Below are 17,585 nucleotides of genomic sequence, written 5' to 3'. Positions count from 1 at the left end.
TTACATTTAATGCTGTTCCTCAAATATTAAACAGAAGCCATGGTTTTGTATTACATTAAGTATGTTTATTGTGACATCAATGCAAAAATGCATCCAAAAATAAGACCACTGTATTGATCTCTTACATTTCATTTCTCCCTAAATCATTCTATTAATACTTTCTATCACCACCAATATGAACATTGTCCCCTCATATGCCATAAATGCAATATCTATAAATCATTAGACTATAAGGGATCAAAAGGCTCTTGTTTTTATTGCAATAGATTATGCTGGCTTCCCCACTGGGAAAAAAAGTTAATTAACAAAATATTGCAGTCCTATCCATAATGAAATACTTCTTTTTACAATAATACCACATACAGTGAAGGGGTGTATTCACAGACATTGCTTATTAGATTATTTGTTCCTATTATAATTTAGACAGCAGTCTATATCTATACTATCATGTTGGTTACAGCTAAATACATTCAATCCAAATGGATTATAGTATGAATATATTAAGTGATGGCAGCATTTCAATAGTTCTCCCAAACCAAAGAATTTGCCTAATATTACAGATAGTCCTCGACATGATCAGAATTGGGCCCCAAATTTGTTGCTAAGCAAGACAGTTAAGTGAATTTTGCCCCATTTTATGACCTTTTTTGCCACAAGTGTTATGGTATGGATATATTAAGTGAAGTGAATCACTGCAGTTGTTAAATTAGTAACATGGCTTCCTCGTTGAGTTTGCTTGTCAGGTCGGAAAAGGTGATGACACGATCCTGGGACACTGCAAGCATCAAAAATGAGTCAGTTGCTAAGATCTGAATTTTGATATGCTGCAACAGTTGTGTGAAAAATGGTCATAAGTCACTTTTTCCAGTGCTGTTTGAACTTTGAACGGTCACTAAATGAACTGTTGTAAATCAAGAACTACTTGTAATTAATCCTAGTATTAATCTGTTTTCTCAATCCAAAATAAATATTCAAGTTTTTTTAAAAGCAATATAACAAATAGGAATGAGATGTGGTATACACCAAATTGTAAAAGTGATTGATGATTCAGTTATTACTTACTATTAGTTACTTTAAATATCAGCAGAAGTACTGCAAAAACCCTATAGAAACAGGAAAAAGTTCTGACAGGTATTGAAATTAAGGAAAAATAATCATTTATTAGTAATATACAGTTCACCTGAGAACACAATATCCAGGATACAGAGTAATCAAGAATTCAGTTCAGAGGAAGTCCATCTGCAGTTTTTATTTTTTTAGAAATCAGAATTTGGTAGCTAAAAACATATTAATTGCCCTTCTCCTTTTATGTGTGAATTTGCTATTCACACCTAGTCCTGTACAGTATGCCTGCAGAAACTTTATATCAAACTTCCTACCCTCGAGACATGCTGGACATCAGTATCTGTAATTCTGTCAGCTCTTCAGCAATTCTGGTTGGAAATTATGGGAGCTGAGGTCCAACATTTCTGGAGGGTATCCAATTCGAAAGGGAATATAAACAGTGCTAGTAGTAAAGTATATTGTTGTGTTCACAAAGTCACAAAGAGGGGGATTAAGTACGCCATGTTTAGTAAAAATGATCAAGATTATACATGCGATAGGGTCCATTTGTCAACAGTTAAAGTGTCCCGTTAAAAGCTATTGGCTGGGCACATGATCTATGCGTCTGAAGGGCTGTTTTGAGCGAGAGAACTCCGAATAGCGTGAGTTTCCAATGAAGAGCGCCCCCAAAAGCAAAAGGACAGCGAGACAATCCATTCCGGGTTTGGCTGCTTCGGTCCGGGTGGGTCTGTTCCGGCTGCCTGGTGTTTTGTGTTTTGCAATCCGGACCTTTTGCATGCAAGCGCCGGCGGGAAAAACGAACCACCAAGCAACCGTTGGCGAGGCCCTGCACGTGCCGGCGAGGGGCTGGCTGGAACTCTGCGCCCGCCTATTGGTCCGGGGCCGCGCGCCGCCGCGCGCCCCCGTGAAGCGCGTCCTCTCGGAGGGTTGGGTGCTGGGCTCGCGCTCAGCTAAGCGCATGCTCAGTGCGGATGGGGCAGCCGGAGATGGTGGTGCTAGGCTGATGGCGGCGCAGGCAGCACTGCGCTGAAGACGCTCAGGGAGCCTGTCTCCATCCGACCGCTGCTGCCTCGCCATGGGCAATGAGGCCAGCCTAGAGGGCGGGGGAGCCGAGGGGCAGCTACCCCCCGGCCTAGCCGCGGGTCCCTCCACCTCGCCTGGATCCGCCAAGCCACCTTCAGCACCAAGCAGTGGAGGACAGCTCCCACCGGGCAGGGCGCCTGCTGCTGCACCGGGCCCCGCGCAGCCTCACGGACCCTCCGCCAGGTGGGAGCCACAGACTATCCGGGCTGGGCGAAGTATCACAGGAGAAGTCGCGCGGGGGCAACTTCGGTTGACTAAGCCCAGGAGGATGGAGGCTGTGTACTAGTTTGGGCTGGAAGGAGCGGGGGATTAAGGGCGAAGTGCAGCTGGGAACCCATGCTGCGGAGCGTGTCGCCCTGCTGAGTATCAACCGGAGCTGAGAGCAAAAGCTCTATAGTAAAAGGGAAGACGCAATCCGTGGAGCCTATGAGAAAAGAGGGAAGGAATTTGGGGTGCACTAGGACGATTTATAACTGTGCTGCAGAAGAAGGCTAGGTCTAGTGGGGTATCTTGTTGAGAATAGTGCATATGGGGAAAAAAGAAAGGTGGCTTGGCCTGAGTTTGCCATGTGCTCCTAATGTTGAGGAAATAACATGTTTTCGAGGTTAGGAGAGATGCAACTCAGAGCACATTGGATGACCCCCCTTTTTTTCAGAACCAAACATTTTATTTTGAGAATGTTGCTAATAGGTTCAGTTTATGCTATGGCTTTGATGTTGTATCAAGCGGAGCTCTGATAAGATCTAATGGCGATTTCTAGAAATATGGGATTGGGGACCATTCAAGCTTAAATAATTTTTTAAGATAGGGAATGGAGAAATCTCTCCATGTTTGGACATTTGAGCTAGAGTGTAGGAAGATGAATATGGCAAGAAGATGGAGGTGAAGAGAAAAGCATGTGCATATCAACTGGATGAGGACTTGCTTTCACAAAGGGTGCCGTAGTGCAGGCTAGTATCAGAGAGAGGGGAGCCAAGAAACATGAATGGGATGCTGATTACCCAGCAAAAGATGGGATGAGTGGCATGCAAAAAAAAAAAAAGGAATGGACATGGTTTGTGGGTAAGGAGCCACAAGTAGTTTCCTCAAAGCTACGGATTGTCAGGAATATGTCTGGCTTGAGTTATGAAAAAAAACCCAAATATTTCTATCTGCTTCTATTTCATGTACACTTGTCATATTGATGTCATGTGTGCCTACAAAGACACAATTCTTCATGCTTAAGCACAAAGTGCACCTATTCTAATTGCATTCAGTTAGAATATAAATTAAAATAGTTATGTAATTGATGCTTTATCCACCATGTTCAATACAATATAAATGCTTGTTATTGTTTCCCTAATAAAAACAAACATCACGATGTTTTGTACATTTAAAGCATTCTTAATTCTCATAAAGTAATAGATCTTTGGTACTGGAAAGCACTGCAGATGGGAAAACATTAGTAGCAGTTTAAAAATAGTTTAAAACATCAGGAGAGTAATACTTTTCCAGCATTCAAAGGTTGTACTAAAATATCAAGAATATACATATAGAGCTTTTTAATGTTGAAAAAGTGGACAGAAATGTATTAAATACATGTTTTAAAAGTAATGTCCATATGTTGATTGATTACTCCATTACTTCATGGGAAATATAACGATGAATTCTGGAAGAAATCAAATAGCTTGCTATATTGTAAGATTTTGTTTGGATCCAAATTGGAGACTTATTTATTTTTCAGTGATGAAAACATTTTGTTCTGTTGAACTGAGTTTTTCACAGCATCTGATTTTCTACAGAAATTTGGAAGTGCAGTTTGATAGTCTGTGAGAATATCTCTCTTTTTCTCAAGCAAGAATTATCCATTTTACACTTCAAATATGTGTTCTGATGATGCATTTAATTGTTAAATTCACCTGTGAAACCATAGTTTTTAGCAGAATTGCCATCTGTATAATGTTAAATTGTGACAGTGATTTCATTCTGCAGGGTCCAAGTTTGCACATTACTCCCCAGCTGAGCCTAGGGAAATGTAGGCCAAGCATCAGTGATCATGCAAGAGAAATTCATGCAGACATGAAAATAAATGGATGTTGAAATGTTCAGGCAGATTTGTATAAAGACATGATTAGGTGTGCAAGTGAGTCTGAGTAATATTGCACATGAGTACAGATAACATTGAAAGAAAAGAAGCATTCTCATGTGGGGACCTGCAGCAGGATGATCTGGTTCCTCTGAGCCAGGTCTACTTGCCTCTTTCTTTAATTCTGCAGTCTGGATTCATGTATGCACCATAAAGTGGTCTGTGTGTCTTATTTTGAAGCATCTGCGCATTGAAGCTTTTCTGTGACACTTCTGCCATGGTGGTTGAAGAGAGAGCTGGGAAGCCATCCAAACATTAATACATCAGTGCAAAAGTACTATATTGTTTTCCCCAAGACCCAGACAATCAGCAGAACCCTGTTCTTTCAAAATAGGCATTCTATCTTGTCCTGACCTGATTAATGAATGTTTATTTGGTCAGCCTTTTATTCTTCTGCTTAGGGAAAGTGCTGGAATAGTCATGAATATCGGCAAGTGTGTGTGATTGTGTGTGTATGTGTGTGTGCATAGTAGCCATGTTATTGTTGCAGTAAAATAATAAAAAGATTTGTAGAAGTGTTAAGAGAACATCCATATGGATTAGGTTGCAAATATTAATTAAAGGTGTCTCAAGCAATAGAATTTATCTAATTTCATTTTAAGAAAAGTTGTTTTGCTTATTGAAAGATATAGTTATGAAGTGAATTGACTGCAGTGCATACTATTACTAGTGACTTTGTTTCAGAAGCTAAATGTGAGAGAAGTTGATGGCAAATATGGGAATGTAAAAATATGCAATAATAAATCTAATATAGACCAATATTATTGCAGTGAGTAGCAATTTGAAGAAACAGCTAAAAGTAACAGTAAATCACATGTTTTACATGCAAACTTTTTCAAATTTAATTCCTATTTGTTCTAGGAAAGATTGGAAATATTTTTGCCTGAACTTTTATTTCAAGTTTGTCTATGGAGTTCTATACCAATGGTCTAAGTTGATATAAGGTAGTTTCTTACTTGTATGGATGTGTAATAGTTAATAGAAAAATTATTATTAGTATTATAGTTTGTTTAGACTGATGTTATGATCCCCACTGTTTTAATCTTTTCTTATGGCATGACAATTTATCCCAGTGGAGTCATGTGCAGCTGAAATGGCCTATAAACCTAAATAAAAAATAATTCCCTGTGACTAATTCTTTCAAACTTTTGTATTAATTATAAAGTTGGACTGCTAGACATACATAGAGAACCCCGTAGGGTATTCAGAATGAATTTGCAAAAAATTGTGTTGTTAATTTTTTAGATAGGCAGCTTGTTGCCTCCAGTTATATTAATTCCATTCCTCCTAATATGACTGTGATATAACAATGTAAATTATTCTTTTATTGCTATTTTTTGAATTGTTACAGTCTACTTCTTACAAAGTATATTAGCCTTGGGCAAAATCTAAAATCTGAAACACTGGTTATTTTCTTTTTATCATATATATAAATGTCTTTTTCTAACTTGTTGCCACTGAAAAATCTAGGCTATTGATAGAATCACTTGTTTTGTGAAATGAGCAGTTATATAAACTACACAAATAAATATATAGTCTCTGATCATGTTGATTTAAAACCAGATGACCAAAGGAACAGAAGATTTGGAACTTTGTAAAAGGTTTATGATTATGGGAAAATAAATTAATTTGCTATATGAATCAGTGAATTTAAAGCAAGAGTTGAAGTCCACAGGTCATAAAGGGGCCATAATTGCTCACCTGGGCAACATACTGAAATTTAATCTACATGAGATAGAAGCACTACTGAGGAATGGTTTTGGTGTTCTGCTGAGTCCTGTTCAACTTGTTCTCCTAGCTCATGCTAATAAGCCACTGGTGACTCTACCTTGATAAAGAAGGATGGGTTTTAATGGACTATGCCAGGGGTAGGGAACCTTGGCTCTTTTATGACTGTAGACTTCAATACCCAGAATTCCTGAACCAACCATGCTGACTCAGGAATTCTGGGAGTTGAAGTCCACAAGTCATAAAAGAGCCAAGGTTCCCTACCCCTGGACTATGCTGTAGTAATCTCCCATTTAAGTTGCATGCTGCAATGCCTTGTACATTAAATGGGTTTTAATTACATTCTAGCCAATTCAGTTAATATACAGTAAAGCTCCTAGAATTCTGCCTAGGAATTATGAATCAAGTTGTTGCTACTAGTATATAACTCATCATTTCCCCTAGTTTTCATATCAAGGCCTGGTTCAAAAGGTTGGTTTTAAATCCTGTAAAATCCTGCAGGGCTTAAGAAGCTATTATGAGAAAGATCAACTTATTTTATGCATAACTTAAAATTATATTCTGAAATCTGTGTCCAAATGTCCGTTAGTATGAAAAGAGGCTGGGTAGCAGTGAAAAAGTACCTTTTCAGCCCGATTCATTAGAAAACATGTTAGTTCCTATGCTGATATAATTTAATATAATGAAGCAAATACATTTTATTTCTTTCAGACTTTTGTGTCACAGATTTTATATTAAACGTTATAAATCTTACTCCTCTATGCTTACATTTAGATGACTTCACTGATATAGGATATTTTAAAATATTCTTCATGATACCTTTAGTTTTATTTTTTGGTTATGTGAAGATTATGATTGCTTTGGTGATCAATACTTCAATTTCTAGGAAAGAATCCTAGCATTAGTTGAAGTGGTGCCAGTCTCATAGGTAGACATCCCACCTTGGAAGTGGACATGGAGCAGGGGAAACTTTGCTCCCAACTTCTCAGTATAACTTTCCCAACAATTACAATCTCCTACATGGGAAAGAACGGAAAGAGGTGTGGAGAAAACTGACCTGAGGGTTAAATCCAAATTGCTGCTGCTACTGAATCTAATGGTCTTGCTGCCCTTCCAACCTGCTTGTATATCAGAGGCACAGCACTGATACAGATAGTCCTCAGCTTATGACCGTAATGGAGCCTGCCAGTTGGGGTAGTGATGGTCATAAAAGGAGCCATCTTGTGATCGACCCAATTGTATGACTTTTTGTGGGTCATATGGTCATTAAGTGAACCCCTTATTCAGTACGGGGTGTTTTGGGCAAAAATCAAAAGCAAATGCGAGGTTTCAGGAAAAATGTCTTAAATTGTGGTCATGAGACTGTGGGATACTGTGAATGGCTGTAAATGCAGACTGATTGCCAAGTGCCCAAAATGTGGACCACAGGGAGGCAGACAGAACTTCGGAACCAGGTTGTATCTACTTTTGGGGGGAGTTCATCAGAACTTTGAACCGTTGCTAAGCAACTGGTCCCAAAGCAAGGACTACTTGTAATTTTAGACATTCTTGTAAAAAAATTCATAAGTTGGCTAGAAAGCTTTGCTTACAGAGAGGCCCATATGTTGCATCTATAAAATAAATAATTAGCAAGGTTTATGATATGAGCTGAGTCAACTTGTGCCTCTTATACTAAGAAAACTCATGCTAAGATAATGGAATCTTGAGTATTGTGAGCTTCTTGTAAATATTATAGAGATATGTTAAACAGATTGGAATATGATAGTTTCAAACCAGAGATATAATACACACACACACACACACACACACACACAAATCTGTTATTATGATAGTTAATATATAATAATATACAAGTCTGTGATTATGACAATTAATATAACTAAATGCATTTTATGATGTTTCACAGTTAAAACAGGTATGATAGGTTGACCTAACTCAGTGGTGGCGAACCTATGGCACGGTGCCAGAGGCGGCATGCAGAGCCCTCTTTGTGGGCACGCGCGCTGTCGCCCCAGTCCTAGGCCTTCAGCTGGGTTTTATAAAACCTTTTCACTTTAGGCCTCCGCCACCGTGTACAAAAAAAAGGTTCAATCAATCAATCAATTTCAACTTCTCGCAGAAAAAAAAAGATCTTACAAAGTTGGAATTGATTGATTGAACTTTTTAGTTCCAGTCTACCGTTACCACCGCAGCCACACCCACCCAATGGGCCACACCCACCCGGCACCCAATGATGCATAAGTGGGTTTTGGGTTGCAGTTTGGGCACTCAGTCTCTAAAAGGTTCACCATCACTGACCTAACTATTTATAATGAAATCATAATCATCCTGCAAATACGTTTATAAATCATAATATAGGATCTGAACAGGAAAGTGATTACAAAGGTAATAAATAGGAACTGGCATGGGACCTTTTGTACTTTCTTTTAAAATTTAGTTTATTTTAATGTAGACAAAATATATGTTATGAAAAACACTGGGGAGATATATCTATAAAGCAGTATTTGCAGGTAATCCATCAAAAACATGCATGTTTCCTAACAAGATCTTAAGGTTTGGGGAAACCTGTACCTTGATCTATTTGTGGTAAAGATACTAACAGGGTATTAATAAGTCTGTTAAGAGCATCTTGCTAATCCTTAAGGCTAAATCAAAACTTCCACAGCTCATGTAAGTACCTGGATCTGGCGGTTGTAAAGTTTGAGTGCATGAACAGTTTTCACTGTTCTTCTCACAGACCCTAACTTCATAAACTCGTTCTCTGCTTTTCCATAAAGTAGCCTCCTCATTATCTTTAACATTCTACCACCATGCAAGAAGAGATCATGATTTTATTTTACATCTGTTAGAGAACCTGTTTTATAAATATAACTACTTATCTCATGTGAGAAAGGAATGAAGGGAATTCTATGAATCAGTTAGCTTGAATGACTGTGCAGCGTGGTAGTTAAGTCTTGGTCTAGAATTAGAGAAACTCTCAGCCATTGGAATTTACTGGGGATCTTTGTACTAATTACACTCTCTCAGTCCACCTTCTGAAAGAGTAAACACTATGTATGTCTTCTTGATGCCCTGGAGGAAAAGCCAAATATAATTCTAACAATTAAATGGTAAATAAATTGTAATCTGATTTCCTCACATATATGACAATTTTGGAGCCAACTTCTCTTGTATATTTCAATGTTTTCTGTCTGTATTGAAACCTAGGGTCAATTAAGTTGATAGAGCAAAGTTTTTATAACTTCATATCACTCCATTATTGTTTATTTTGAAAAGATACCCATTTAAACCCAATCAATAAAATCATCCCTTGTGATCTTCCAAATGCTTGATCCCTACAGAATTGATGTATCAAGTTATGTATTTCCTTTTTCCCCTGTAAATGCCCTTTTACATCAATAAAGGGAGTATACTAGCCTATAATTATTCTCTTTTCCTAAGTTGGTCCTCTGGCTCTCAGTCCTTATTGGTTCCTTGGAGGAAGAAAACAATTACTTATTGCTGGCTGGCTGTAGCTGGTCTGCAACTTTGCAAGGCTTGGGAAACTGTAAAGCTCTGCTATTCCTTTCACACTATAGTAGCTTCTAAGGCTCATTATTCACTCCGCCAACTATTTTGGTCTCACTTCCCCCATGCATAATAGGCTGCTGTTAGTTTCCAGTGCACTCTCCTTTCTGTCTTCCACTAACACCTGCATCTGTGCCTTCATTTTTTTCTTTTTTATCCCACTGCTGTAGAGGTGAGGTTTCTTGTTCTCTTAAAGTTTCTGGAAAACAATCCATAAGGAAAGAATGCAATTCATATGGGGGGAAAATTAGGTCAGCAACTTTGAGTCTTTTTTTCCACATTTCCTCACTGTAGAGTAGCCTGTCATTTGAAATAAAGTTAGCACTATCCTATTGTCATCCTGGAAGAACATTCAACAGCATCTTTTCATTTTTCTGGAGGATGGTGTTAAGAGTTGAGAGATGGTTTGCATTACTTTGGCTATTTTTAATTTATATTTTCCTTTCTTCATTGAAAGCTGTGAAAATGTAGAATGCATTGGGCAATATACAAATGTAATAAATAAACATCCATTGTAAAGGCCTCCATAGTGTACTTCTACTGCCATTTTACAAAAATGCTTTGCTTTTAATATTGTTCGCTATCTTAACATGTAGTGAATATATAGTTGGGAGCATGGATGAAGATTCTGCCAAAATCCACACTGTGAAATGGAGCAGGATAATTCTGAACAGATTTTCATTTCTTAGCAAGATGCAAGATGGTATAAGTCTAATCTTTTCTCATTTTGGTCTTATATGAAACTCTAAATTCTGGAGTTCTGGTATTGTATGGTAGTTAGCATTACAGTACGATTCCAAACAGAAATGAGGATTCACTTTTGTCATTTATATTAAATGATATGGTGGACAGTGGGAAAAGAAGAGAAATATTACATTCAGTAAGTAATAAGCTGTCCTGCAGTCAGGGTGATCCTATACTAGTCCATGATGGCTCATTCCATTCACAGCATCTTAGGAGAAATTGATTATTTTTGATAATTTGGTAGATTTCATTGTTGCTTAGACTCTTGTCCTGACAGTGTTTGGGATATTGCTTAGGAGTTGCAATAACCACTTAACCTAGCTTAGTTATCAATAAAGGGGAAAAAGACAAAATATTTCTTTGCATTTCTGCTTCTGTGAGAGCCAACAATTCTGCATCAGGAAGAGAAGTCTTCCCCATTGATTTATATACTACTCCTTTTCTTTTAATAGCCCTGTTGGTCTAAAAGTTGGCAAGAATGTTCCACTGCAAATTTTGTCATATTCTGTCCAGATAACAATGAAGTTATGGGCACTTGTAAAAGGAGTTCAGCTTTAAACCTCTTGCTCACTGATTTTTATGATGTTTGGTCCTCTGTACTCCCTATGGTCAAGTTAACTGGTAAGCTCCACCCTATTCTGTTAAAAAAACAAAAAAGAGTTAGAGCCATTTATGTTTATTCTATGGTTTACTATAGGGGTACAGAGTTTAGCTTTCAACTCCAACTCCAAATGTAGTAATCAAATTGAATTGAAGCAGCAATGTGTTTGTGGGCATCAGTATATCCCCAGAGACTTTCCTTTGCCCACCAGGCTGCCTGTCTCACCTGTCTTTTTAAAAGTTTATTTAATGTAGCAAATTAAATAGGATGTTGCATGTTACAAAGCAAAGCAAAACTAATCATCAACCTTTAGCATCATATTTATGTTGAAGTTTGGTCCTACAAAAATCCCAATAGAATATTAAAGGGGATTGAGGTGGGTGAGCTTCTATACTTCTTAGTAAATAGGCAGCATGCCTACTGTGACAATCATTTTGTAGGCAAGTCTCCTATAACAACAATTCCAAATGTATTTCTGGCTCGAAAAGATGCCTTGTTCATGGACCACCTCCAAAATGGGATGGACTGCACTGGATAATTTCCAAAACTTCAGAATAGGACCCCAAATTACATTGGGCAGGCAGTTTTTGCAGCCTTAATATATAGAAACATCCATGCTGGATAAATTCTCAAATCTTTCCTAGAAATCTATTTTAATTTGTTTTTCTAAACTGCTGGCTCTATTCTTTTTAACACCATTGTTGTATCTTAGAATGCAAATCTTCTGGACAAGGGCCATGCCACTGCTGTGTTTTGTGTGGTAACACTACTAAGCAAATGTAAAATGGTAACAGCGATAGCATACTTCAGCAGAAAGGAAGCTTTCTGAACAGCTGTTGCAAAATCTAAGTGGTGGGAATAGAAGAAACAGTCAAGTCCAAGAGAAATAGCCCAGATGGCTGACTGAGATTAAAAACAGAGCTTCAATTAATCAATGATCAAGTCATTAATTGCACAGATTAGTCGATTAATGTTGTTAAGCCTCCATCTTATTCCAAGAAACATGCAATAATTGCTTCTCACTTACCATTTGTTTTGTTATTTTCATTTTCTCCCCCAAACTTAGTGTCTAGTATTACTTTGTCTTTAGAAATGTATTGGCTCTTGTCATATTATTCCTTTCAGCTATCAGCTTTAATGGCTTTGTTTTCCACATGTTTCTATTGCATCTACTTCATCTAGTCACTCTTAGGTAGATTTGTTGCTGGTAGTTTGTTAGTATTTGGTGTTCTGTGCCTGCTGAAGAGAAGTAAATAGGCTACTGTTATTGTCCCAGTGTTAGTCAACATCTTTACAGTTTCAGTAAAAGAACAGATGAGATACTTATTAAATTTGTAGGTAACTCCAATTCAGGTGAAGCAACTAATATTTTAGAAGACAAAAAGGATTGAAGAATGTATTGATGGGTTGAAGAACTGGGTTAAACTATTAAAACAAATTGTCAGAGGATGTAATATGAAATTGTGCATTTAAGTGGAAGAATCGGTTATAGAATTTAATTAGAAAATCTGTGACTTGTTGAGTCATCCTTTAAGAGATATTTCCTTTACCAGATTCCTCAGTGCTTTCAACAGTGATAAAGCTTCTAATATACTACTTGAAAAATTCTTTAAAATTCAGAGAGATATTCATACATGTATCTGCCTTGAAAGTAGCCCATCTTGAATTGTATACAGTGGTACCTTGATAACTCATCATTAATTGGTTCAGGGAGGTGCAATGAGTACCAAAAATGATGACTACCAAACAGATTATTCCCATAAGGAATAATGTAGTGCATCACAAGGTAGCTGACACTGAAAGGTTTTAGCTTATGCATTGAGTACCAAACAAATGATGAGTACTGGGACAAAATTTTCATGTCAAAATGAATTGAATACCAAATTCAATACATTTTGAAAGAAGTTGAGTACTAAGGTACTACTGTAGTATAGTCAAACATCAGGAGTTGACAACAGGAAATGTTTTGTGACATTTTGTATTATGTCATAAAATATTTTATAAAGTTTGCCAAATTTTAATTCAATAGCAGTCATAGGCCCTGGATTTTTGATGCATTCTGTAAGTTATCCCATTTGAGTTACCTTGCTTGAAAAAGTTTTGCCTATGATGCACCATTTTGCCCACATACAGGTTATAAACACAAGAATTTTAATGGCATACTAGACAACCTTTGACATGTTGGGTTATCAGAATGATCAAGAGCAAAAAAGCAGTGGGAATGGGAGTGACTTCTGACTTCGCCTGTGTCCTATCCCAGGTCAAGCACACACGAATACATAAAGCAGTGGTTCTCAACCTGTGGATCAGGACCCCAGTTGGGGTTGAACGACCATTTCACAGGGGTCGCCAAACAATGCAGTCTGCCATTTTTTCCCCCTTTTCCTTGGCTGTGCTACTCCCTTTTATTCTACTGGCTTTTGAAAGCCAATAGAGTCTAATTCTATTGGCTTTCAAAAGCCAATAGGAATTGTCCAGGCTGTCTCTGCCCTGCTGAGCCCGCCAAAAGTCCCATTCTGCAAACGGTGCTGCACCAGTTGAGTAGTCCTCGACTTACGACCGGTTGAATAGTCCTCAACTTACGACCAGTTGGGGGTCGCGGCATTAAAAAGGTTGAGAACCGCTGACGTAAAGGGATCGGTTTGTGTTCTTTACTAAATGAGCCTGCAAACATACGCACTGAATAGTATATAGACAGAAATTTTAGTAATATATACAGGTAGATGTTATAGATAGAGGTAGATTTTTTTCCAGATGCTTTACTATTTGCCAACTTTCTCTAGCATGTTACTCTCCCATATTGGCTGGGAGTATAAACCACATGTGTCTGGATAGCTCCAGTGGTATGTGGTCTCCATTTTCCAGGGACAAGTCACCATGATCTCAATACTGACAGAGATGAAATTTTATTTAACTATTCAGCCTTTTCTGTCAGGAGTGTTTTTTCATACTAGAGTTTTCTGTCATATAATTGTTGGAAGTATTACAAGTGATAATTGTTTGGTTGAAATGATTTGGCTTTAGTTGGCTATTAATTTTTAAATCAAAAAAGTGTCTTCAATATGTTGTTATGGATGTACAGGAAGGAACCATTCCAATATCTTATAAGAAAGCCCATGGACCTTTCAGGCTGCTTCTGCTCAAAGATCCTTCTATAATTGGAGAAGTGAAGAGGGGAAGAATCTCCATAGATGGAGTGGAACATTAAAAACTTATCCTTGGGTGGTATTGCCAGTCCCCAAATAGTATTCTTTATTACTTTATATGGTAATTGGCTTGGGAGAACATTGCAGGGTAGAAAGGGAAAAGATATTTCCCTTTTCTTGAAACCTCCCCTTGAGAATGTACCAGATTTAAATTTATGAATTATTTAAAACTTTATTTTAACAGGAATACCACAATTAGAGTACCAAAATTTGTCACACTGTAAAACATTTGGATAATTGCTTTTGCCTTCAATTCACTAACAGTGGAGGATTGTGAAATTACTAGATTCTGTTTGTGTTACTAGCAGAGAACTTAAATTGTCTGCGTAGGCACTGCCTTGTCCTCTCTCTCTTTTATTGACTATGCTAAAGTAGAGGCATGAACGAGATAATGGCTTTTCTCAATCACTGAAGTGCTGTGAATATAGCCAAGGTTTTCTCATTTTCTGCTTGCATTGAAAATCTTGTTCTGTATATTCTCGAGTACAGGAATGCACATAAACACACATATATGCTTTGTTTCTTAGTTTTAACACTATTGTTCCATCAGGCTCTTTTTGCAAATGTTTGTACAGCCTGTAACATAAATGCACATGTGTGTTAGAAGTAAAAAGTGATGTGATGAATGTCACCTATACCTTAGGGAACAATTAGTTAATGGGGCTGGGATTTTTTAGTTGTCCATTTTTAAAATATTGCTATTGATTTATATATAAACATAACTTATAAATAATAATTATGGATCAGGTAGAAAGTATCACTTAGAATGAGCCTTGTCCCACTCATGTCCCCCAAAACCTACACTTGTTCAGTAATTTCCAGGAATACAGCTGCTATCCACTGGATTCCTATATTGCACTAAGCCACAATATAATTCATTAGGTTTGTTGGCACAATGTGTAAATCCAGTATTGCAAATTTGTAATCACCATAGCTGATGACTCTTTATCATATATGAATGTAGTTGTTATGCCTTATCCAACTGCCTAGGGCTCAAACAAACAATGGTTTAGTTCAATACAATACCTAAAGCTACCCACTGAAACATAACAGGTGCCATCTTTCTTGTTAGCACATTAGGGCTAATTCTGTTGAGAGCAGTTGAGGAATGATATTGTAGGATTTGGGGAGGAGGTAGCAGATAGTACCTTTGTTCCAGTAAGCCCAGTACTCTTGCCTTGCTCTCTAGCTTGAACAGTAATTCATGGGTTTGTTTTTGGGGTTTTTTTGCAAAAATACACATCTGGTATTTTTCTGTCCTGTTTCTACTTTTCTTCCTCTTCCACCCTCTGTTTTCACAATTTGGTTGTTTTAATGCTTATGGAAAGCTGCCAGAGGGCACTGATAATTAAGCTGTGAGGGTGTATAAAAATTCCTCAGAAAACAGACTCAAGGCTTCAAAGTGAGTTCTACTAAAGCTATATTTAGAGAAGAAATGAAGTGGCAACAGATTCACCAAGAGTGATTCACCTGATAACTTACATGAGGAGCAAAAAATGGGCCCAGCGATCACTTACACATACAGTATAGGAAGTCAGTTGGAAGAAGGCTTCATGGTGAAACTGATGAGATGAGAGCATTTTCAAAATGCTTGGGCTTTTGCATTTGGGACAACGCACAATGTGCAATGGCATAACTTCACCTTCAGGAGACACACAGTTTAGAACCAACTCTATCTCCATTTTATAGCTAAGCTGATAAGGGTCAGAAGGAGGAAGATGAAACTTGTCTCCCAGATTACAAATTCCTGCCACATAATTGTGTAATTGACCATGAAAGTATGACTATTTCTTCTCTGGTGACTACAATACACGTTTTTATAACTAATTGTGAAAAAGAAGGCTCAGACTCAAAACTGTAAACATTATTACTTATATTATTTTCTAGTGATTTATCTGTTTGTATTCATTTATGTTCCTCATTTCCCACAGGAGCTGAAGGTAGCTTATTCAGGAGGCATTTATTTTTATCTCTCCAGCAAACCTTTGAGATAGGTTGGGCCAAGAATAAGTGACCCAGGTCACCCAGTGAGTTTCCAAGGCTGAACATGGATTTGAATCTTGGTCTCCCCAATCTTTAACCAATAAACCACTCTACATGGCTGACAGTGTATCTGTTGAGTGCTGGCTCATGTAGTTTTTTTTCTGCTTGAAAATGTATTATCAAAATAGACATATCAGAAACCATATCATTCTGCAAGCAAATCAAAGAATAAAATACCTGGTTCTAGTTACTGCTTTGCTTAGCATAGCAGCCATAAACACCAGCTATTGCAAGCTGATATAATTCCACTTATTTATTGCTGCTTTTCATACTCTGATCAATGCAACATAGCTGTCAGCTGTTATTAGTCATTACAAGACATTCTGCAAAAAGGATAAGGCTTAACTGAATCATCCAAAGTTGTCAACATTTAATGTACTCAGCAATATATGACAGAAAAGCTTAATAATAACTCACCAGTTAAATTCCTGCAGTATAACTTTCTTGTGAGTCATTTTGCTTCCTTGATAATGGATAGTGTATATTCTAATGATGTGCAAATATTTTCCTGTCTGGCTCAAACTGATTAATAAAATTCAGCCACAGCAGCCCAACCTATGGGCACCATCATCCAATAGCACTAGCATCTTAATGTTCTTCATATCTTTCATCTTTAGAGTTCGTTTTTTTGAAACCCCAGACTTTTCCATTTAGATCTTAGATTTTCATCTCCTTGCCTCACTTCAGTCCCCTTTCCCTCCTCATACAATTACATTTTCTAACTACAGAACTCCTAAGTTCCTGTTTTCCAGGCCACTGAACATGTCTCAGTTTTTTTAAAATACATTGATTCCTGACATTCAGCTTTTCATTCCTTCATTTCCTTTCTTGCTATAATAATATGGGAATGGAATATAGGAATATTCTTTATGATTGGACACACAAAGAGTTTGTCTCTGGTGCATAAGCTCTCAGTGTACATACAAACAACAAAGTGATAAGTCATAGATCATAAATCATAAGATACAATCATCAATCAACAATGTTTATATTGTTCCTGTGTTGTTTTCTGTATTTAATTTCTATGGAAAAGTGGAAGATTTTTCTTCCCTGCTTTTTCATTGGTACATCCTTTCCTTTACTTCTAGTCCTGATTTAAATTGTAGCATAACATTAGAACAGTACAAGAGGATCTATGAAAGATACAGCTAGTCCAGCATTCTATTTCCCATGTTGCCTTTGGGAAGTATTGTAAAGAAACATGCATGCTTGGGGCAGTGCAGTATAGAGCTAATCATAACAAATTATTCATGAACCAATAGTTTTGAACCTTATTTTTCTGGATGATCTTTCTTAGCAAGATCAGCCAAGATGGAGTCTCTTAGATGTAATGTTGTATCCAATGAAAATTCCCAGTGGTGCTATTTTGAAAAAAAAAAAAAAAAGGTTGCTTCTCTTTCTGCCAGAATACTGTTGAGGTAAA

At 37.4% G+C, this 17,585-nt stretch overlaps 1 protein-coding gene across 1 annotated transcript in view; it reads left to right on the top strand.

Moving 5' to 3' along the window:
- The first annotated feature begins 1,936 nt into the window (after nucleotides 1-1,936).
- LOC120303805 (protein bassoon-like) overlaps nucleotides 1,937-17,585 on the top strand; it is a 191,019-nt gene continuing 175,370 nt past the window's right edge. The window contains exon 1 of the mRNA XM_039333635.1: nucleotides 1,937-2,331. Coding sequence (XP_039189569.1) covers nucleotides 2,141-2,331 — 191 coding nt within the window. The 5' untranslated portion in view covers nucleotides 1,937-2,140. The remainder of the gene's footprint in view (nucleotides 2,332-17,585) is intronic.

Source organism: Crotalus tigris, unplaced genomic scaffold, assembly GCF_016545835.1.
Source record: "Crotalus tigris isolate CLP2741 ecotype Arizona unplaced genomic scaffold, ASM1654583v1 scf7180000017625.6296891, whole genome shotgun sequence".
NCBI lineage: Eukaryota > Metazoa > Chordata > Lepidosauria > Squamata > Viperidae > Crotalus > Crotalus tigris.
This window is presented reverse-complemented; position numbering and strand designations above follow the sequence as displayed.